The sequence below is a fragment of the Pogoniulus pusillus genome, chromosome 42 (assembly GCF_015220805.1).
Source record: "Pogoniulus pusillus isolate bPogPus1 chromosome 42, bPogPus1.pri, whole genome shotgun sequence".
Taxonomy (NCBI): Eukaryota; Metazoa; Chordata; class Aves; order Piciformes; family Lybiidae; genus Pogoniulus; species Pogoniulus pusillus.
Window position 1 is genome coordinate 3,771,896 of NC_087305.1, and position 21,132 is coordinate 3,793,027.

Below are 21,132 nucleotides of genomic sequence, written 5' to 3' on the forward strand. Positions count from 1 at the left end.
GCTCTGCTGGGGGGCAAAGGTTCTGAGTGACACCCCCCCCACCTTGTGCAGTGATCCCTCCCCTCCTTGTGCAGCATCCCCTCCTTGTGCAGGACCCCCTCCTTGTGCAGCATCCCCTCCTTGTGCAGGACCCCCTCCTTGTGCAGTGACCCTCTTCTTGTGCAGTGGTGACCCCCCCCGTTCAGTGACCCTCCTCCTTGTGCAGTGGTGACCCCCTCTTTGTGCAGTGACCCCCTCTTTGTGCAGTGACCCCCTCCTTGTGCAGTGACCCACTCTCTCCTTGTGCAGTGATTCCTCCTTATGCAGTGACCCCCACCCCTTGTGCAGCAACCTCCTCCTTGTGCAATGACCCTCTTCTTGTGCAGTGGTGACCCCCCCGGTTCAGTGACCCTCCTCCTTGTGCAGTGGTGACCTCCTCCTTGTGCAGTGACCTCCTCCTTGTGCAGTGACCCTCTTCTTATGCAGTGCTCTTTGTTCCTGCAGCCTGAGGAGGAGAATAAAGCTCTGTTTTGTTTCCTACAGCCTGAAGCTGATCTTGGACAGAAAAGGGAGGCAGAGAGGCTTAAAATCCTGCCCTTTATTTTTCTTCCTGAAAGTCAGCTGATAAAAACATCATCTCAGATTGCAGCAGAGCTTTGCTCCCTCACTCAGCCTGACTCTTTGTGCAGCCTTTTCCAAGCAGAACTGGGTTGGGCTGTTTCAGAGCTGAGCAACCTGCCCTTAGTTTTCTTTGCTGTGGAGCCTTGTTTTAGCTGTGCAGTTGGATGCAGTTTTAATGCAGAGGGGAGCTGAGCACTTTTGAGTGGAGGGGAAGGGAATGCATAACACTTGAGGCACCAAAACCAACCAGAGCAAACTGAGTTCCTGGTGAACTGCAGTCGAAGAGGGTCTTGGTTTGGAGGGGCTTTAGTTTGCTCAAGTTGAAGCTGTTCAGTGCCAAGATGCACAGGCAAAAATAATTGAGATGCTTAGAAAGATTCTCTGCTCCTGAAGGAGAAGGAATTTCCCTCAACAGGCATTTTTCAAGTGCTTGGCAGTTTTGTGCAAATCTGGAAATGCAGCATTGAGTCACTCCTGGCCTCCTGCTTTCCTCTTTCTTCTTGCTGGCAGCAGCCTTTGTGATGAGCAGAGCTGGCCAGCCAGAGCTTGAGTGCAGAAGGAGCAGGCAGGGCAGTGCAGCCCTTCACTAATGGCTCTGAAGAGCTTTCTGGTGTCTAGATCCATCTTCCTGCTTTCATTTCCCTGTTTGCTGCTGGGCTGCTTTTTGCAGCACTTCAGAGTACAAAGTAGCCTGGTTTGGGTTTTGTGAGGCAATCATTGATTTGGAGATGTTGTCTGCTGCTCCTTGTCTTGTGCTGCATGCAAAATGTTCAGGGGGGTTCTGGCTCTGGAGAGCCTGAAAAGGTTTGTGCTGAGAAGAATGTCACAGAGTCATAGAATGGCTCAGGTTGGAAGGGACCTTAGAGCTCAGCTGCTCTGACCTCCCCACCGTGCCCAGGGACACCTCTCAGCTAGACTCAGCTGCTCAAGGCCTCATCCAGCCTGGCCTTGAACACCTCCAGGCAGCAGGCAGCCACAGCTTCCCTGGGCAGCCTGTGCCAGGCTCTCACCACCCTCACACTCAACAACTTCTTCCTCAGCTCCACTCTAACCCTGCTCTGCCTCAGCTCCAAACCATTCCCCCTTGGCCTGGCTCTGGGCACCCTCAGCAAAAGTCTCTGCAGCCTTCCTGCAGGATCCCTTCAGCTCTTGGCAGCAGCTCTGAGGTCCCCCTGGAGCCTTCTCCTCTGCAGGCTGCACCCTCCCAGCTCCCTCAGCCTGTGCTCACAGCAGAGCTGCTCCAGCCCTTGGATCATCTTTGTAGCCTCCTCTGGCCTCACTCCAGCAGCTCTGTGTCCTCCTCCTGCTGGAGGCAGGATTGGAGGTGGGGACTCAGCAGAGCAGAGGCAAGGGGCAGGATCCCTCTTTTGCCCTGCTGGGATTTTTACCACAGTGGTTCTAACAACCTCCTCCTCTCTTCTGTTCTCAGGACTATTTTCCTGGTCTTGCTGTTCTCCCAGTATGCCAGGAATGTCAAATTCCCCTTACCCATTTACAAGTCCAAGAAAGGATGGACAGCATACAGGCTGCAGCTCTTCAAGATGTTCCCTGTAAGTACTTGAACTTGTTCTTCAGTTGGCAAAACAACCTCAGGGTTTCTGGTTTGGGGTTTGGTTTTTCTCTTGGTTTTTGATTTTGCTGAACGCAGTCACAAGGGTGAGAGAGCAGAGTTGGAGGTGTCCCTGCTGAGGGCAGGGAGGTTGGACACGATGACCTTTGAAGGTCACTTCTAACCCAATGCAGTCTGTGAATCTGGAAAAGCTTCAGTGGGATTTTGGGAAGTTCATTTGCCACAGGAAGCAGCCTCCTTGGTAGCCCTGCCAGCTCCCAGCTCTGATGGAGACTAAGTCACAGATTGTAGTGGGTTGGAAGAGACCCTCCAAGGGCATCTTCATCGAGTCATAGAATCAGTCAGGGTTGGAAGGGAGCACAAGGAGCAGGCAGTGCCAACCCCTGCCATGCCCAGGGACACCCTACCCTAGAGCAGGCTGCACACAGCCTCAGCCAGCCTGGCCTCAAACACCTCCAGCCATGGGGCCTCAACCACCTCCCTGGGCAGCCCCTGCCAGGCTCTCACCACTCTCCTGCTCAACAACTTCCTCCTCACCTCCAGCCTCACTCTCCCCACCTCCACCTTTGCTCCATCCCCCCCACTCCTGCCACTCCCTCACAGCCTCAAAAGTCCCTCCACAGCTTTTTTGGAGCCCCCTTCAGATGCTGGCAGGCCACAAGAAGGTCCCCTGGGAGCCTCCTCTGCTGCAGCCTGCACAGCCCCAACTCTTTCAGTCTGTGCTCACAGCAGAGCTGCTGCAGCCTCTGAGCATCCTCCTGGCCCTGCTCTGGACACTCTCCAGCATCTCCACATCCTTCTTTTAATGGGGGTTCCAGGGCTGGATGCAGTACTCCAGGTGGGGTCAGAGCAGAGCAGAGGGGGAGAATCACCCTGCTGGCCACTCTTCTGATGCAGCCCAGGAGGATCTGGTTGGCTTTCTGGGCTGCAGGTGCACACTGCTGGCTTGTCCAACCCCCTGAACTCAGTAGGGACACCTCCAGCTGGAGCAGGTTGCCCAGGGACACAGCAAGGCTGTGCTTGAATGGCTCCAGGGATTTGGCCTCCACCACTGCCTTGGGCAGCCTGTACCAGTGTCTCACCCCCTTCACTGTGCACAACTTCCTCCTGATGACCACTCTAAATCTGCCCTGCTCCAGTTTCAAACCATTGCCCTTGTCCTAGCTCCACAGGCCCTCCTGAACAGTCCCCAGCCTGCCTGGAGGTCCCCTGCAGATACTGAAATGCAGCTCTAAGCTCTGCCTGGAGCCTTCTCTTCTCCAGGCCGAGCAGCCCAAACACTCCCAGCCTGTCCCCATAGCAGAAGTTCTCCACTTTTGTGATCATCTTCACTGCATCCTCTGGACCTCCTCCATCCTGTCCATGTCCTCCCTTGAGGACTCCAGAGGTGGATGCAGGCATCCCAAGAGCTCTACTCCAGGATTTTCTGCTTGCTCAGTCAGTGCCCCTCGAGCTCACGCTCAGCTGCGTCCATAGCAGACACTCTCTGCCAGACCTGCTAGCTGCAGGTGAGCATTGCCAGGGGGACTTTATTTTACCCAGCTTGGTTTCTCCTCTCCCACAGATCATTTTGGCTATCTTGGTCTCCTGGCTGCTGTGCTTCATCTTCACGGTGACAGACGTCTTCCCCCCCGACAGCTCCAAGTACGGCTTCTACGCCCGCACCGACGCGCGCCGAGGGGTGCTGCTGGTAGCTCCCTGGTTCAAGGTTCCCTATCCCTGTAAGTATGGAAGGCTCTAGAAGCTGCCTCTCCACTGCTGTGCCTCTCAGCTTCCTTTCTCTTGTCTTCAGGAGCCTTGCTGCTTTTCTCACCGGGAGTTTGAACGAGGCCAAGTGCCAAGTTCTGCGCTTTGGCCACAACAGCCCCAAGCAGTGCTGCAGGCTGGGGCCAGAGTGGCTGAGAGCAGCCAGGCAGAGAGGGAGCTGGGGGTGCTGGTTCAAAGCTGAACATGAGCCAGGAGTGTGCCCAGGTAGCCAAGAAGGCTAATGGCATCCTGGGCTGGCTCAGGAGCAGTGTGGCCAGCAGGACGAGGGCAATCCTTCTGCCTCTGTACCCAGCACTGCTCAGGCCACACCTTGGGTGCTGCGTCCAGTTCTGGGCCACTCACTTTAAGAAAGATGTTGAGGTGCTGGAAGGTGTTGGACATGGCACTTGGTGCCATGGTCTAGCCTTGAGCTCTGTGGTAAAGGGTTGGACTTGATGATCTGTGAGGTCTCTTCCCACCCTGATAATACTGTGGTACTGTGAGAGCAGGGCAGCAAGGCTGGGGAGGGGCCTGGAGCACAGCCCTGTGAGGAGAGGCTGAGGGAGCTGGGGGGGTGCAGCCTGCAGCAGAGGAGGCTCAGGGCAGAGCTCATTGCTGTCTGCAGCTGCCTGCAGGGAGATTGGAATGGGGTGAAGTTGGTCTCTGCTGCCAGGCAACCAGGGACAGAACAAGGGGACACAGCCTCAGGTTGTGCCAGGGCAGGTTCAGGCTGGGTGTTAGGAAGAACAAAGAGAGTGATTGGCATTGGAATGGGCTGCCCAGGGAGGTGGTGAAGTCACAGTCCCTGGAGGTGTTTAAGAGGAGGCTGCATGAGGCACTTGGTGCCAGGGGTTGGTTTGTTAGAAGGGTTAGGTGCTAGGTTGGACTCGATGATCTCAGAGGTCTTTTGCAACCTACTTGATTCTGTGATTCTCTCAGTGCTACATTCCCATGCACTGACCTAAAGATGCCATGGGTGGGGACTTTGTGCAAAGGCACAGGGTGAGGGCTGGTGGCCTCAGAGTGGAAGAAGCTGGGCTGACATTGGACAAGTGGAAGATACTCTTCCTGGGGTATTGGGGGGTGGTATTTTTGGATATTATTTCCATGGAACTGTTAGAGCAGGGCCAGAGGATGTGGTGAAGATGATCACAAAGCTGAAGAACCTCTGCTGCAAAGACAGGCTGGGAGAGTTTGGGCTGTTGGCTGCAGAAGAGAAGGTCCCAGGGAGACCTTAGAGAAACCTTCCAGTACCTGAAAGGGCTGCAGGAGAGCTGGGAAGGGACTTCTGACAACGGCTGGGAGTGACAGGATGAGGGATGATGGCTACAGACTAGAAGAAGTTGGATTGAGGCTGGAAATTAGAAGGAAATTCTTCCCCCTGGGGGTGGGAAGACTCTGACACAGGTTACCCAGGGAGGCTGTGGATGCCCCCTCCCTGGAGGTGTTCAAGGCCAGGTGGGATGGGACCTTGAGCAGCCTGGGCTGGTGGGAGGTGTCCCTGCCTGTGGTGGGTGGTTGGAGCTGGATGGTCTTGAAGGTCCCCACACACCAAACCATTCAGTGTTTCTGTACTAACAACAACATAATTATGAGGAGAGGCTGAGGGAGCTGGGGGGGTGCAGCCTGCAGCAGAGGAGGCTCAGGGCAGAGCTCATTGCTGCCTGCAGCTGCCTGAAGGGAGGTTGTTGCCAGGTGGGGTTGGGCTCTGCTGCCAGGTAAGCAGCAACAGAACAAAGGGACAGAGTCTCAAGCTGTGGCAGGGCAGGTTGAGGCTGGATGTTAGGAGGAAGTTGTTGTCAGAGAGAGTGATTGGCATTGGAATGGGCTGCCCAGGGAGGTGGTGGAGTGGCTGTGGCTGGAGGTGTTGCAGCCAAGCCTGGCTGGGGCACTGAGTGCCATGGTCTGGTTGGTTGGGCAGGGCTGGGTGCTAGGTTGGACTGGCTGAGCTTGGAGCTCTCTTCCAACCTACTTGGCTCTATGATTCTATGATAATAGCAGTGATAATCCTCTACTGGATTAGACCAAAGAGACGTTTTTGGCTCTCCCACTGCGTCGCCATGATGCAGCTCATTATGGTTTTCCTTAGGCTTTAGCTCTTATTAGTCCTTAATAGAAACCACTTGCAAAGCAGCCCTGGCAGGGTGGACAATAGAAGCTTTTGGGAAAGAAGAAGAGGAGAACTTCTCCACCCTGCTTAGACCTTTTCCCACTGCTGCAGCTTTGTTCATTCACCTTTGTGTGACTTAAAAGTTCCTTTTGTCGGGAGAGGCTCATCTGTTTCAAAGAGATGATAAAAGCAGCCAGGCAATTGCTGTGGAGCAGCTGCCAAGTTGGGGTTTTGTTGTTGTTTGCTGGGGTTTTTTTGGTGTGGGTTTTTTTGTGTGTGTGTGGTTTTTAGAGGCTTAAATTAATCTTCTTTCCCTCTTCTGCAGGAGTGTGAGAAAGGGGGAAGGTGTCTGTGCAGTGCCCGTGGCTGGATGTGGGGGAGCAGAGGCTGAGGTTTTGTTAGAGCAGTACTTAATGAAGTAGCCTTCACCTCCCTGGCCAGAGTTGGTTGGGTTTGGTTTTTTTTTCAGATTCCTTCTCAACTGCAGGAATTTTTTTTGTCTTTTGGTGAGGTTCAGAGGAGGGGGTTGGGTCTTTTCCAAACAAGATCAAAGCAATTAGTTGGGCAGCTTTCCCTTTGCTCTTTTCATCCACTTGGACTTGCTAACAGGCTAACTGCCAGAGGAGTTTGCTGGTTCCATTAAATCAGCATCAGGTTGGAAGGGACCCTCAGAGATCATCTTGACCAACCTACCTGCAGTCAGCAAGGACACCTCCAACTAGAGCAGGCTGCCCAAGGCCACAGCAAGGCTGATCTTGAGTAAATAGCTTGGCCAGCAGGAGCAGGACAGGGATTGTCCCCCTGTACTCGGCGCTGGGGAGGCCACACCTTGAGTTCTGTGTTCAGTTTTGGGTCACTCACTCCAAGAGGAGACCTCACCTGGAGTACAGTATCCAGCTCTAGAGCCCCCATTGCAAGAAGGATGTGGATCTGCTGGAGCATGTCCAGAGAAGGACCACGAGGATGGGCTGGAGCAGTGTGTCCAGAGAAGGGCTCAGAGGCTGCAGCAGCTCTGCTGTGAGCACAGCCTGAAAGAGTTGGGGCTGTGCAGGCTGGAGCAGAGGAGGCTCCCAGGTGACCTTCTTGTGGCCTTGCAGCATCTGAAGGGGGCCTAAAAAAAGCCTTTTAAGGATATCAGGGAGTGCCAGGACTGGAGAATGGAGCAAAGCTGGAGATGGGTAGGCTCAGGCTAGACATGTGAGGAAGCTGTTGAACATGAGAGTGGTGAGAGGCTGGAATGGGTTGCCCAGGGAGGTGGTTGAGGCCTCATCCCTGGAGGTGTTTAAGGATGTCCAAGCCTGTCCCAGGCTGCCCAGGGCAGTGATGGAGTCCTCATCCCTGGAGGAGTTTCCAAGCCATGCAGCTGTGGTGCTGAGGGCCAGGGGCTGGTGCTGCCTTGGCAGTGCTGCGTCAGCTCATGGACTTGATGCTCTTGGAGGTCTGCTCTGACCTCACCCACTCTGTGCTTTCATGCAACAGCTCTGTGTTTTGATAGCTGAGTTGTTTGCTGTGGCACAGGAGGTTTCAGTGCTGTGTCCTTCACAGTTCAGTGGGGGCTGCCAACCATCTCAGCCGCGGGGGTGATCGGAATGCTCAGCGCCGTCGTCGCCAGCATCATCGAGTCCATAGGAGATTACTATGCCTGTGCCAGGCTGTCCTGTGCTCCCCCTCCACCCATCCACGCAATAAACAGGTATGTGGGAAAGAAGAAGTGGTTGTGCATGTCCCAGGCTCCTTTCCTTTGTTCCCTTTGCCTTGGGGTAGGACAGGAATGTGCTCTCAGCTGGAATGTTACAGTTTAGTGAAGCACGGAGGCCAAGGGTGGGAAATGAAAGCTGCAATTGTCATGGGGAATTGTTTTGGTGCAGATGGAGCATTGGAAACTCAGTCCTGTTCCTCTTGGAGTCTGTGGAAGTTCCTGGTGCAGTTTCTCTAGGAAGCAGAGCTCTAAGTCAGTTCTGGGCTCAGAACCTGGATGAGGCTCAACAAATCACAGTGCAGAGTCTGGGTCAGGCCAACCCCGGGCACAAATCCAGGTTGGGTGCAGAGTGAGTTGAGAGCAGCCCTGAGGGAAGAGACTTGGGGGTGTTGGGTGCTGAGCAGCTCCCCAGGAGCCAGCAGTGCCCTTCTGCAGTACAGCAGGCAGCTGTGTGCTGGGCTGCAGCCAGAGGAGAGGTGTCCCTGCCTGTGGCAGTGAGGTTGATGATCTCCAAGGTTCCTTCCAGCCATGAGACCTTGTGAAGCTCACCTGCAGTACAGTTTTAGGACTCAGAAGCAGCTCTGTGTTCAGTTTGAGTTACTTTGTGGCTTCCCCACCTTAAAGACTTGGGTGGCTAAGACACAGAACACACAACTGTTGCTGGGTTCCCAGATGTGCTGGAGCTTGAACCATGAACTCAGTCTGGGACAGGTGCCTGGGCATGGCCCCAGCTGGGCTGCAGTCAGAGCATGGTCTGAAGGGAGTCTGCACTCAGCCAAGTTTGACTCTTTTCCTGCTTGTGATTTCCAGAGGGATTTTCATTGAGGGTCTCTCCTGTGTCCTGGATGGAGTATTTGGGACAGGGAATGGATCCACTTCTTCCAGCCCTAACATTGGTGTCTTGGGAATCACAAAGGTAGGTGCTTGCCCATGACTGCACCCTGACTTGAGTGTCTCCTCAGGTGGGTGGTTAGGTCTTCATTTCACTGTTGGAGTGCATGAAGAGAAGTGTGGCCAGCAGGGCAAGGTTCTGCCCTCCCTCTACACTGCCCTGCTGAGGCCACAGCTGCAATCCTGTGTCCAGTTTTGGGCTCCCCAGTTGAAGAGAGACAGGAATCTGCTGGAGAGAGTCCAGAGAAGGCTGTGAGGATGATGAAGAGACTGGAAGATCTCTGCTGTGGAGAAAGGCTGAGAGCCCTGGAGCTGGTTAGTGTGGAGGAGGGAAGGCTGAGAGGGGACCTGATCAGGATGAAGGTTCCAGGCTCTGTTTGGTGGTGCCCAGTGATAACATAAGGAGCACTGAGCACGAGCTGGAAGACAGCTTCAAACAGGAGGTTCCACCTCAACATGAGGAGAAACAGAATTGCTGTGAGGGTGCAGGAGGCCTGGAGCAGGCTGCCCAGAGAGGTTGTGGAGTCTCCTTCTGTGGAGACTTTCCAACCCCACCTGGCTGTGTTCCTGTGTGCTCTGCCCTGGGTGCCCCTGCTCTGGCAGGGAGTTGGACTGGATGAGCTCTGCAGGTCCCTTCCAGCCTCTAACATCCTTTGAGTTTGTGAGACAGAGAATTTCTGCTCTGCACTTGCAGCAGCTCAGCCCAGACAGGTTCTTCCCTTCCGCCCTCCCTGTGCTCTGCCCGGGGGAGGGTTCTGCTGGGACTTGGGTTGCAGTACAAATACCCAGAGCAGAGCACCATCAGCTGCCTGTTCCCCTCTGCCTGCCTGCCTGCTCCCCTCTGCCTGCCTGCCTGCTCCCCTCTGCCTGCCTGCCTGCTCCCCTCCGCCTGCCTGCCTGCTCCCCCCCTGCCTGCCTGCCCCCCTGCCTGCCTGCCTGCTCCCCCCCGCCTGCCTGCCTGCCTGCTCCCCTCTGCCTGCCTGCCTGCTCCCCCTCTGCCTGCCTGCTCCCCCCCCTGCCTGCCTGCTCCCCCTCTGCCTGCCTGTGCCCCTTTGCTCTCAGGGCCTGATGGAAATTTCCTAGAGGAAAACTCTGCCTTGGAGTCGAAGCCCTCAGAAGAAAGCTCTCTTCTGTGCTGCTTCCTCTCTGGTGCTGCTCCCTAGGAGCCCATGTGAATGAACAGCACTTGTTTTGTTCCCAGCCCACAGCCACCAGGGCACATTGCCTTGGGACAGGGAGAAGTGAGGGCTGAAGTGGCAGCTGGTGCAGGGAACGAGAGTTAACTACAGTGAGGAGTGTTCAGAGCTCAGGCTGGGAGAGTGCTTCTGCTTCTTCCAGCCTGGCACAGCTGGGTGGCTGGGCTCCAGTGCCCAGAGTGGCACAGCTGGGTGGCTGAGCTCCAGTGTTTGCTGCTGTGTTGCTGTCTGCTGAATCAACCCCAGCAAACCAATCCTTTTGTCACCTCAATTTAAAGCAGTTTGCTTCTGGCATCTAAATACTTTGCTGATTGGTTGGGAGAGGAAATCTTCAGTGCTCCCAGGAGGGCTCTGTGAGGGCTGCTCCAGGGAGACCTTAGAGCAGCCTGGTAGTACTTGGAGTGGGCTGGGCAGAGACTTGGCAAGGGCTGGGAGTGCCAGGACGAGGGATAATGGCTTCAGACTGGGAGAAGCTGGACTGAGATTGGCCACTAGGAAGAAGCTCTTTGCAGTGAGGGTGATGAGGCACTGGAGCAGAGAAGCTGTGGAGGCTCCAAGCCCAGCAGGTTGGATGGGGCCTGGAGCAGGGCTGTCCAGCAGGAGGTGTCCCTGCCCATGGCAGGGGGCTGGAACTGGATGATCTCGAAGGTCCCTTCCAGGCCAGCCCATTCTGTGAGCCTTACCCAGTGCTGATCTCGGCAGGGTTGAGGCATTCCAGATGCAGTTGAGGATCTGGTGGTTGGAAAGCTGCAGCGAGCTGCCTGCTGCTGAGCTCACACAGATGTTCTCCTGTAGAAAGGCAGCAACACATTGATTCTATTTCCCTCTCCCATCTGCATTCTAATTGATCTATTATGGTCTGTTTGTTTTCTCTATTGTAGATGAGAGTGCTCCACATGTCATGGTGGTTGTGGCTTTAGCAGTTGCAGATGGTTTCAGAGATGACTTAATGTCACTGAAAACATAATCAGAGCAAGTGATGTTAGAACTGGAGCAGAGCCACCTTACAGCTGAGCCCTCCAAGGCAGTTGGGAAGGTTCAGCAGCTTGTGTTTGACACCACCACAACATATGCATGGAAGCTTGCAGAGAAGCTTTATGTGCAGGGAGTCACAGAGCAGTAGGGGTTGGAAGGGACCTCCAGAGATCCAGTCCAGCCCCCTGCCAGAGCAGGGCCACCCAGGGCAGGTCACACAGGAACACATCCAGAGGGGGTTTGAAAGTCTCCAGAGGAGGAGGAGACTCCACAACCTCTCTGGGCAGCTCCAAGCCTCCAGCACCTTCATACCAAAGCATTTTCTCCTCATGTTGAGGTGGAACCTCCTGGGTTCCAGCTTGTACCTATTGCTCCTTGTCCTGTCCCTGGGCACTTGACACTGGACGTGGCACTTGGTGCCATGGTCTAGCCTTCAGCTCTGTGGTAGCAGGTTGGACTTGATGATGTATGAGGTCTCTTCCAACCTTGGTGGTACTGTGATACTGTGGCACCTTCACTTTGCCACCTACCCCTCAGATAGTTACAGCCATTGATCAGGTCCCCTCTCAGCTTTCCCTGCTCCAGACCAAACAGCTGCAGAGTTCTCAGCCTTTCTTCATAGCAGAGGTGTTCCAGTCCCTTCATCATGGAATTGGTTAGCCTGGAGAAGAGGAGGCTCAGGGGTGACCTTATTGCTGTCTACAACTACCTGAGGGGTGGTTGTGGCCAGGAGGAGGTTGCTCTCTTCTCTCAGGTGGCCAGCACCAGAACAAGAGGACACAGCCTCAGGCTGTGCCAGGGGAGATTTAGGCTGGAGGTGAGGAGAAAGTTCTTCCCTGAGAGAGTCATTGGACACTGGAATGGGCTGCCCAGGGAGGTGGTGGAGTCGCCGTCCCTGGAGCTGTTCAAGGCAGGACTGGACGTGGCACTTGGTGCCATGGTCTGGCCTTGAGCTCTGTGCTAAAGGGTTGGACTTGGTGATCTGTGAGGTCTCTTCCAACCTTGGTGACACTGTGAGACTGTGATCATCCTCACAGCCTCTGTTGGACTCTCCCCAGCAGATCCCTGGAGTGCAAAACTGGACACAGCAGTGCAGGGCAGGGTAGAGGGGGAGAAGAACCTCCCTAACCCTGCTGGCCCCACTCCTCCTGATGCACCCCAGGATGCCTTTGGCCTTCTGGGCCGGGAGGGCACTTTCCTTCCCCACGGAGAGCTTAGTGGCAGGCCTGGAGCTGGCCCAGGTGTGAGCTTCCCCCAACCTCCTTTCCTGGTTGCTGTCCTGCAGGTGGGGAGCCGCAGAGTCATCCAGTATGGGGCAGCCTTCATGCTGCTGCTGGGCATGGTTGGCAAGTTCAGTGCCCTCTTCGCCTCGCTGCCCGACCCCGTGCTCGGTGCCCTCTTCTGCACCCTCTTTGGTAACGTATGTTTGGTTGCTCCTGCTGCTCTGCTCTGCACCAGCTTTCCTCCTCTGCTCTCTTTCTGTGTCTGCTGCTGCCTGGGGGTTGGAGACTGTGTCAGGGCTGAGCCTTGCAAGCTCTGCTCTGTGAGAGGAGGCTGAGAGCTGTGTTCGCTCAGCTGGGAGAGGAGGAGGCTGAGGGGACACCTTTTGGTGCAACTGCCTGCAAGGAGGCTGCAGCCAGGTAGGGGTTGGGCTCTTCTGCCTGGTATCAGGTGATGGATCAAGAGGAAATGGCCTGAAATTGTGCCAGGGGAGGGTTGGGTTGGACATGAGGAACAATTTCTTTGCTGCAAGTGTGGTCAAGGCCTGTCCCAGGCTGCCCAGGGCTGTGGTGGAGTCCCCATCCCTGCAGTGTGGCCATGGCACTTGGGGCCGTGGTTTAGTGGCCATGGTGGTGCTGGGTTGATGTTGGCCTGGATGACCTCAGAGGCCTTTTCCCACCCAAATCATTCTGTGGTCCTGTAAGGCTCAGGGGAGACCTTATTGCCACGGAGATGGAGGGTGGGTAGAAGGGGGATGGGGACTCCCTTTTTCCAAGGAGTCCTTTGGCAAAGACAAAGGATGATGGAGACAAATTACTGCTGGGGAGATTCCCACTGGACTCCAGAGGGAAATGTGTCCCCATGAGCACATCTGGACATTGGAATCAACTCCCAGGGGAAGCAGTGAAGAGTCCTCTGCATCAGGCAGTTTTCAGGCTCAGCTTGCCAGGATGCTGGGCCAGTTCCTTAACCACTCCACCATCAGCAGATGATCCTTGGGCACCTTTCCAGCCTGACATCCTGGGATCCTGTGATTGTTTTCTTTCCATGTAGGGATGATCACAGCTGTGGGTCTGTCCAACCTCCAGTTCATAGACTTAAATTCCTCTCGGAACCTCTTTGTGCTTGGATTTTCCATCTTCTTTGGACTTGTCCTTCCAAGCTATCTCAGACAAAATCCACTGGTCACAGGTAGGTGTTTCTGCTCGGTGACATCAAAGCTTCTGGTGCCTTCTGGTCATCTGCAGGTGCAAAGTGATGTGAAGGATAAATTGGGTTAAAGCCAATATCTGAAGGGGACCTAACAGGAGGGCTGGGGAGGGACTATGGAGAAGGTCTTGGAATGCCAAAATGAGGAGGGATGGGTTTAAATTGGCAGAGGGGAGATTGAAAGAGGGTGTTAGGAAGAAGTTGGCACAGGTTGAGGGTGATGAGACCTTTGCACAGGTTGCCCAGGGAGGTTGTGGAGCACAGAATCACCCAATGTGATCGAAGATCACATTGGGTGATTCTGTGCTCCACAACCTCCCTGAAGGTGTTCAAGAATAGACTGGATGAGGCCTTAAACAACCTGTTCTAGTGGGAACTGTCCCTGCCTGTGGCAGGCAGTTGGAACTGGTTGATCTTTGAGGTCACTTCCAACCTAAACCATTCTCTTATGAAGATGCTTAAGGCTATAACAGAGCTCTGAGGCTGCTGAGCCTGGAGAAGAGCAGCTTGGGAGGGGATCTGATCCATGGTTCCCAATATCTGAAGGGAGTTGGGGGGGGAGGGGGGGCAAGAGGAAGGGGCCAAGTGTCCTGTAGTGTCCAGTGGTGTCCTGTAGCAGGGTGTGGACAGCCTAAATCCCAATTCCAAAGCCCTGTCCCTGTTCTCCTAGGAATCACAGGCATCGATCAGGTGCTGAACGTCCTGCTCACCACTGCCATGTTCGTGGGGGGCTGCGTTGCCTTCATTTTGGATAACACCATCCCAGGTCAGCAGCTGAGCTTCTCCTCCTGTCTGAAACACTTAACTGCTCTCTGGGTGGGGATAGCACAGTGGTCATGGAGGCAGGAGGTGATCCTGGACCTGAGGAAGGATGTGAAGCTGATGGAGCGGGTCCAAAGGAGGGCTGTGATAAAGAGCAGGGGGTTGGAGCAGCTCTGCAGTGAAGCTGAGGGAGCTGGGGGGTGTTCAGCCAGTTCAAGGTACTGTAGGACTCCAAAAAGACCTTATTGGGGCCTACAAGAAAGCAGGTGAGGGACTTTTTAGGATGTCAATTAGTGACAGGGCTGGGGGAATGAATCAAACCTAGAAGTGGGTAGATGGAGATTGGATGTTAGGAAAAGGCTCTTCATGAGGAGGGTGGTGAGACACTGGAGCAGGTTGCCCAGGGAGGTGGTGGAAGCTCCATCCCTAGAAGTACTTAAGGCCAGGATGGTTGGAGCTCTGAGTAACCTGATCTAGTGTGAGGTGTCCCTGCACATGGCAAGGGAGGTGGAACTTTGAGGTCCCTTCCAGCCCTGACAGTTCTGTGACTGTCTGTAACCTCTGGCTCACTAAATATTACTCAGCACCTGAAGATTTTTGTAGCCTGGAGAAGAGAAGGCTCCAGGGAGACCTTAGAGCATCCTTACAGTACCTGGTGGGGCTCCAGGAGAGCAGGGGAGAGGCTTTCCATAACAGTGTTTAAGTGACAGGACAAGTGACAGCATGAGGGTGATGGCTTCAAACTGGAGTCTCTGGACTGAGATTGGACATCAGGAGGAAATTCTTCCCCATGTGGGTTGCTGAGGTCACCCAGAGAAGTTGTGGAGCTTCCAAGCCTGACAGTGTTCAAGGCCAGGTTGAATGAGGCCTTGAGCAACCTGGGCTAGGAGGAGGTGTCCCTGCCTGTGGCAGGGGGCTGGAACTGGGTGAGCTTTGAGGTCTCTTTCAACCCAAATCATTCTCTGGTCTATAGGCTGCCCAGGGAGGGGATTGAGTCACCAACCCTGGATGTGTGTAAAGGTCATTGAGATGTGGTGCTTGAGGATATGGTTTAGAGGTGAACTTTGCTGAGTAGGGTCAGTGGTTGGACTTGATGATCCCAAGAGTCTCTTCCAACCTGAATGATTCTGTGGTCTGTGATTCTGTTTGAGGTTTGCTTTCCTCTCTTATCCTTTACTGTAAATGTCTGTACTTATCTGGAGCACAGCCCTGTGAGGAGAGGCTGAGGGAGCTGGGGGGGTGCAGCCTGCAGAAGAGGAGGCTCAGGGCAGAGCTCATTGCTGCCTGCAGCTGCCTGCAGGGAGGCTGTAGCCAGGTGGGGTTGGGCTCTGCTGCCAGGCAGCCAGGGACAGAAGAAGAGGACACAGCCTCAAGCTGTGGCAGGGCAGGTTGAGGCTGGCTGTGAGGAGGAAGTTGTTGGCAGAGAGAGTGATTGGCACTGGAATGGGCTGCCCAGGGAGGTGGTGGAGTTGCTGTGGCTGGAGGTGTTGAAGCCAAGGCTGGCTGGGGCACTGAGTGCCATGGTCTGGTTGGTTGGGCAGGGCTGGGTGCTAGGTTGGGCTGGCTGAGCTTGGAGCTCTCTTCCAACCTGGCTGATTCCAGGATTCTATGACCTGCTCTGGGGCAGGGCTTGGGAGGTTGATCAGGTCCATGTGAGCCTTGGGTGGCTTTGCTGGGTCGATCACCACACAGATTCCTAATTAGGGCCATGATCAGGTATTGATCCCTGCTGAGCTGTGGAGCAGCTGCCCCAGAGCTGTGCCCACACAGAGCCAGGGACATGTGAGGGTGCTGATGGAGGTGGAAGATCCTTAGCATGGAGAAGAACACTCCATAAGAGCTTGAGGCAGGAAAGATGCTTGGAAGAGTGCAGGGATCATAAAATCAAAGACACTTAGTGGCATGGTCTGGTTGGTTGGACAGGGCTGGGACCACCTAGGGTCAGGTTCTAGGTTACTCCCCCAGGAGGGTTAACCCTGTACATGGGGGATAGATTGGACTGAATGAGCTTGGAGGTCTCTTCCAACCTGCTTGATTCTATCATCTATGTTTCTCTGCCCTTTCTTTTTTTTTCCCCCATTCCTTTTTATTTTGCCTTCCAGGAAGCCCTGAAGAAAGGGGCATAAGGAAATGGAAGAAGGGAGTTGGCAAAGGCAGCAAGTCACTGGATGGGATGGAAACCTATGACCTGCCTTTTGGCATGAACCTCATTAAAAAGTACAGATGCTTCAGCTTCCTGCCCATCAGCCCAACCTTCCTGGGTTACACATGGAAAGGCTTCAGGAAAAGCAGCAGCTGCAGGAATTCAGATGAAGATTCAGAAGCTACAGTATAGCCTTAGCTGAAATTCTATTCTCTAGTGGTAGGCAAAAAGATGTATTTGCAGTTTCTTGCTGATTGAGAAGCATTGGGAAAACACAAACACACACAAAAAAAATCTATGTTTTGTATATCTGCATTGAAATTCTGGAAGCAGAGCTGAGACAGAGGTAAGGAAAAAGGGAAAAGAGGAAACCAGGAGGGAAAAAAAAGGAGTCAAAGAAAAGAAAAAGCTCCAAAGCTTTCCTGCTGTGGGTGGTGGAGGCAGATCCTGCTGTGTCTAGGGGTAAATTCCAGCCTTGAAGGCCTCTACAGCTTGTTTGGACAACCTCTGCCAGTGTTTCCCTACCTTCACTGTCAAAAATTCCTTCCTAATGCCCAGTTTTAATCCAGCTTCTTCCAAGGTGGATTGAGGATGGAGATTGGGGCTGAAATTGATGAGAGTGAGGGTTGGGAGACACTGGCATAGGTTGCCCAGGGAGGTTGTGGAGCACAGAATCACCCAATGTGATCAAAGCTCACACTGGGTGATTCTGTGCTCCACAACCTCCCTGGAGGTGTTCAAGACCAAGCTGGATGAGGCCTTAAGTATCCTGTGCTGGTCAGAGGTTGTAGGTCCTTTCCACTGCTTGTTGGCAGTGTTGGTTCCAGCAGATAAATTTGGGTCCTGTGAGGAAGAGGGAGGGGAGGGAGTTACTAAAACCTTACTTCTAGTCAGGTCAGATCCCAGCTACTTTGTTTTCTAGCCACTGATTTGCACATCAGCCCCCTAGAAAGCAGGCTGAGCTGATCTGGGGTGTGATTGAGGCCCCCATCCCTGGAGATCAGACTCCTTGGGCAGCCTGCTGGAGCTGGAGGTGTCCCTGTGAATGCAGTGAGGGTTGGACAGGATAAGCTCAGAGGGTCCCTTCCAACCCAGTGCCACCTGTGAAGCTGTGACACTGCAGATCAAGGTTTATTGACTGAGACAGAAAGTTTCTCTGAGGACTTTGCCCCTGAAAATTGTGACTTCTGCCAGCTGAGTGCTGTAGAAGGAGCTACTGCCTTCTGCTCAGGTCACAGCTTGAAACTGTTTGCTTTTCCTGCCTGCTCTTCACCTAATTCCAGGGCCAGGTTTGCTTTAAAGGGACACAGGTAGCTCCAGTTTGACAGGGAGGGGAAACTTCTAACTTCCAGGTGAGACCCAGCAGCAGCTTTTCCAGCTCAGTGCCAGTGTCCTGCAAGACATTTCCTGCACAGTTGAGCAGTTCTGAACAGTTAATGACTGCACACAGGCAGGGAAAGGCCTGGGGGCATTGGGTAGATCTGCAGAATTGCTGTGTTGGAGTTGCAAGATGTTGCCTATAAAGAGCTTTATGTTGTGTTGCCTCTTCTTTCTTGGTGGGACTTCTGCAGAACCTCATTACAGCTGCAGAGGTGACCTTGCCCAGCAGAGACAGCCAGGGCCAGCCCCCAGGGTGAGGTTGCCCAGCAGAGACAGGCAGGGCCAGCCCAGGGTGAGGTTGCCCAGCAGAGACAGGCAGGGCCAGCCCAGGGTGAGGTTGCCCAGCAGAGACAGGCAGGACCAGCCCAGGGTGAGGTTGCCCAGCAGAGACAGGCAGGACCAGCCCTGGGGTGAGGTTGCCCAGCAGAGGCAGGCAGGACCAGCCCAGGGTGAGGTTGCCCAGCAGAGACAGGCAGGGCCAGCCCCAGGGTGAGGTTGCCCAGCACAGACAGGCAGGGCCAGCCCTAGGGTGAGGTTGCCCAGCAGAGACAGGCAGGACCAGCCCTAGGGTGAGGTTGCCCAGCACAGACAGGCAGGACCAGCCCAGGGTGAGGTTGCCCAGCACAGACAGGCAGGGCCAGCCCCAGGGTGAGGTTGCCCAGCACAGACAGGCAGGACCAGCCCAGGGTGAGGTTGCCCAGCACAGACAGGCAGGGCCAGCCCCAGGGTGAGGCTGCCCAGCAGAGACAGGCAGGACCAGCCCCAGGGTGAGGTTGCCCAGCAGAGACAGGCAGGGCCAGCCCCAGGGTGAGGTTGCCCAGCAGAGACAGGCAGGGCCAGCCCCAGGGTGAGGTTGCCCAGCACAGACAGGCAGGGCCAGCCCCAGGGTGAGGAGCTGCTGGCAGTTCTGTGCAGAATTGGCTGGTTGGGATATCAAAGTGCTGCCTGCCTCTGTCGAGTTGCCTCTTGTCTCCCGGTGGGGCTTTGCAGTAGCCTGTTGAGGGCTGCAGAGATGCCTTCGGGCAGCAGAGACACTGCCTTTGAAGTCCTCATCCAGGGCAGATCTAACAGGTCCTGGGCCCAGTCAGGGCACCATTCAGATTCCTTTTTTCCTCCCCTTTTTTCCCTCTTCCCTCTTTGCCTGGCACAGTCTCAGCTCTGGTGTTATGATGTGGGTGTTCCTGCTCATCATGCATTCATCATTAAAAGTTTTCTTCCTGTTTAATGTTCTTAACTATTGCAAGTTAGTTTTAGACTTCCAGTGTAGCCTCTCCCCCCTTCCCCCCAAAACAAAAGACAAACCAACCCAATCCAATCCCCCCCCTTTTTCAAGCTGTGGAGATCATCAGGGAAATGTGGTGTGGTGTAAATCTTCAAGGCCAGTAAATGCTCTAAGGTGCTTGCATTTTGTGTTCCTGGAGCAAACCTCACAGTGGATCCTGTCACTCATTCATTTCTCTCTCAGACTTTGACTACTGGAACTCTCTTTTCTCCTCCCTGAGTCTACTTCCAGGTGATTTTTTTTTTGTTTGTTCTTGGTTTGTTTAAAGCATGGAAGGGTTTGGGGGTGGGGAGGGCAAGGGAAGAGCTGGAATGGATCGGTACTGAGTGGTGTAGAGTGGGACTGATGCCATGGGTATGGTTCTCAGCATGCCACGGCTGTTCCCAGCCACCTTTCTCCTGCTTTTGCCATAACAAAGCTTTGTGTTTGCTCCTGCTTCAGGGAACTTTCAGTAGTTTGCAGTCTTGCTGTCAGTTGGACTATCTCCAGATGCTGGTTGGAAGAGTTGCTGTGTAGTAGACAAAGTTGGTTTGCCTGTGACCCAAAAAGTCATTTGTATCCTTCTTTGGTTTCTCCTCTTCAGGTAGTGAGGCGTTGGAGGAGGTTTAGGTTGGGCAGGAGGAACAATTTCTTCCCCTTGAGGGTTGTGAAGCCCTGGAACAGGCTGCCCAGGGCAGAGGGGAAGTCTCCATCCATGGAGGGGTTTCAAAGCCTTGCAGATGTGGTGGTGAGGGCTGTGGTGAGCTGGCAGTGCTGGGTTAAAGGTTGCACTCTTGTGATCTGGAAGGTTTCTTCCAACCAAACCAATCCATGGTTGCTTGATTCCCACCTCCACTCTCAGCCAGTTTGTGTTTGGAGGTCTCAGATCTGTGGCATGAAGCTTCCACATTTGCCAAGTTTATGAGCAGCCAAAGATGTGGGGGAGACATGGAGGGGGTAAACATCTGTATCTGTGTTAAAGGGGGGGAAACAAAACAGCTGCCCAGGGCAGCTGCACTGCTGGGAAGTGCCAGAGCTGCTTGGCTGGAAAGGTTGAGAGAGGGAGGCAAAAGCTCTGCTCATGAGCAGCTGCCTCAGCTCTAGCAATGCAGAGCGTGGCAGTGGCAGCTGTGTCCCAGGGCTTTCCTCTCTCCTGCCCCCAAGTACTCTGTGGATGATTTCAGTGCTTCAGGAGCTGAGGTGATGAGCAGCAGCATTGGTCCCCTGCCCTCTGGCTGAGGTGAAGCTCTGCATTGCCTTCAGTCATGACCCAGGGCAACAAGGACCAGGGAGGTTTTGTCCCTCCAGGCTTTGATGGTGGCTGGAAAGAGAAACTTGACTGCAGATCTGCTCTGTGGCTCTGTGGCTGGCAAGTGCATTGGTTGGCATTGCTGCTGGGGCTGCTGGAGGCCAGAGGGGCAGGGGGGGAGCTCTGACCTGAGAGGAGTGCAGGAGCAGCTTGTAGAGGAGGGGTCCTCTCTTTGCCCCCATGTCCCTCTGCCTCTCTGGGGCTCTGGCTCTGTGCTGTGTCTCCAGACAGCACTGCCTGGACCTGCTGTGGCAGAGGAGAGCAGGCCTGGGGGTGGTGGCTGTGCCCTGGCCTGGAGCTATCACTGCCATCATTCCAGCAGCAGCACTCTCCCAGTCCCTTGGGTGTTCCTGTCCCAGTCTTGGGCCCTCAGGCATCTGTGGCAGAGCCCAGGCCAGAGTCTTGGGAAGCAGGGTGGGGTTGGCAAGGTTGGAGCAGCTGATCCTTGGGGTCCCTCCCACGCTGGTTCTGTGGCTGGAGATGCCATCCTGAACCCTTCTGCCCTTCAAACAGCTGCACTAAACCAAACCACAGGAGGGAAGACAGCACCTGAGGGGTGGCTTGGGAGGGTGCTAAGATATTCCCACCAGGCTTGTCAGGGGGAAGGGCAAAACAATTCCTGGTAGAAAGGATCATTTTTGTCATCTCAAAGGTGACATCCACACAGCCAAACCCACCTGGGGCTTTTGTACTGCAGCCTCTGATGCATTTCTGTTACCTTCACTCCAGGATTCTTGCTAAGACCTTTTCTAAAGCCAATGATACCTCTAAGGAACTTAGGGTTACCAAGAACCCCCCCACACCTCTGATTAACCTTCTTGCATGGGCAGAGGGAACTCAAGCAGAAGTTGAACCTCGCTCAGAGCCTTCAAACCTTAACCCCCAAATTTGCTTCCTTTTGCCTTTTTTATTGCTCTTTTATTTTCCTGTATTTAATTTCTTCCTCTTTTTTTCTTTCTTTTGGTGTGTTTTAATACCTGCCTTTAATACCTGCCTTTAATACCTGCCTTTAATACCTGCCTTTCCAATGTGGCAGCTTGGTTTGTGCATGACCCTTGCA

At 54.3% G+C, this 21,132-nt stretch overlaps 1 protein-coding gene and 1 long non-coding RNA gene across 5 annotated transcripts in view; both read left to right on the forward strand.

Annotated features, from left to right (window-relative positions):
• SLC23A2 (solute carrier family 23 member 2) overlaps positions 1-16,808 on the forward strand; it is a 60,814-nt gene extending 44,006 nt beyond the window's left edge. For all 4 annotated transcript variants that reach the window (XM_064175720.1, XM_064175721.1, XM_064175719.1 and 1 more), the window contains 8 exons: positions 2,030-2,150; positions 3,735-3,891; positions 7,572-7,719; positions 8,536-8,641; positions 12,073-12,202; positions 13,062-13,199; positions 13,888-13,983; positions 16,082-16,808. In XM_064175720.1, coding sequence (XP_064031790.1) covers positions 2,030-2,150; positions 3,735-3,891; positions 7,572-7,719; positions 8,536-8,641; positions 12,073-12,202; positions 13,062-13,199; positions 13,888-13,983; positions 16,082-16,314 — 1,129 coding nt within the window. In that variant the 3' untranslated portion in view covers positions 16,315-16,808. The remainder of the gene's footprint in view (positions 1-2,029; positions 2,151-3,734; positions 3,892-7,571; positions 7,720-8,535; positions 8,642-12,072; positions 12,203-13,061; positions 13,200-13,887; positions 13,984-16,081) is intronic.
• A 23-nt stretch (positions 16,809-16,831) lies between these two features.
• On the forward strand, positions 16,832-18,932 carry LOC135192541 (uncharacterized). The gene is made up of 2 exons (XR_010309004.1): positions 16,832-18,194; positions 18,355-18,932. It is a non-coding gene; the product is annotated as an uncharacterized LOC135192541 (long non-coding RNA).
• The last annotated feature ends 2,200 nt before the right edge of the window (positions 18,933-21,132 follow it).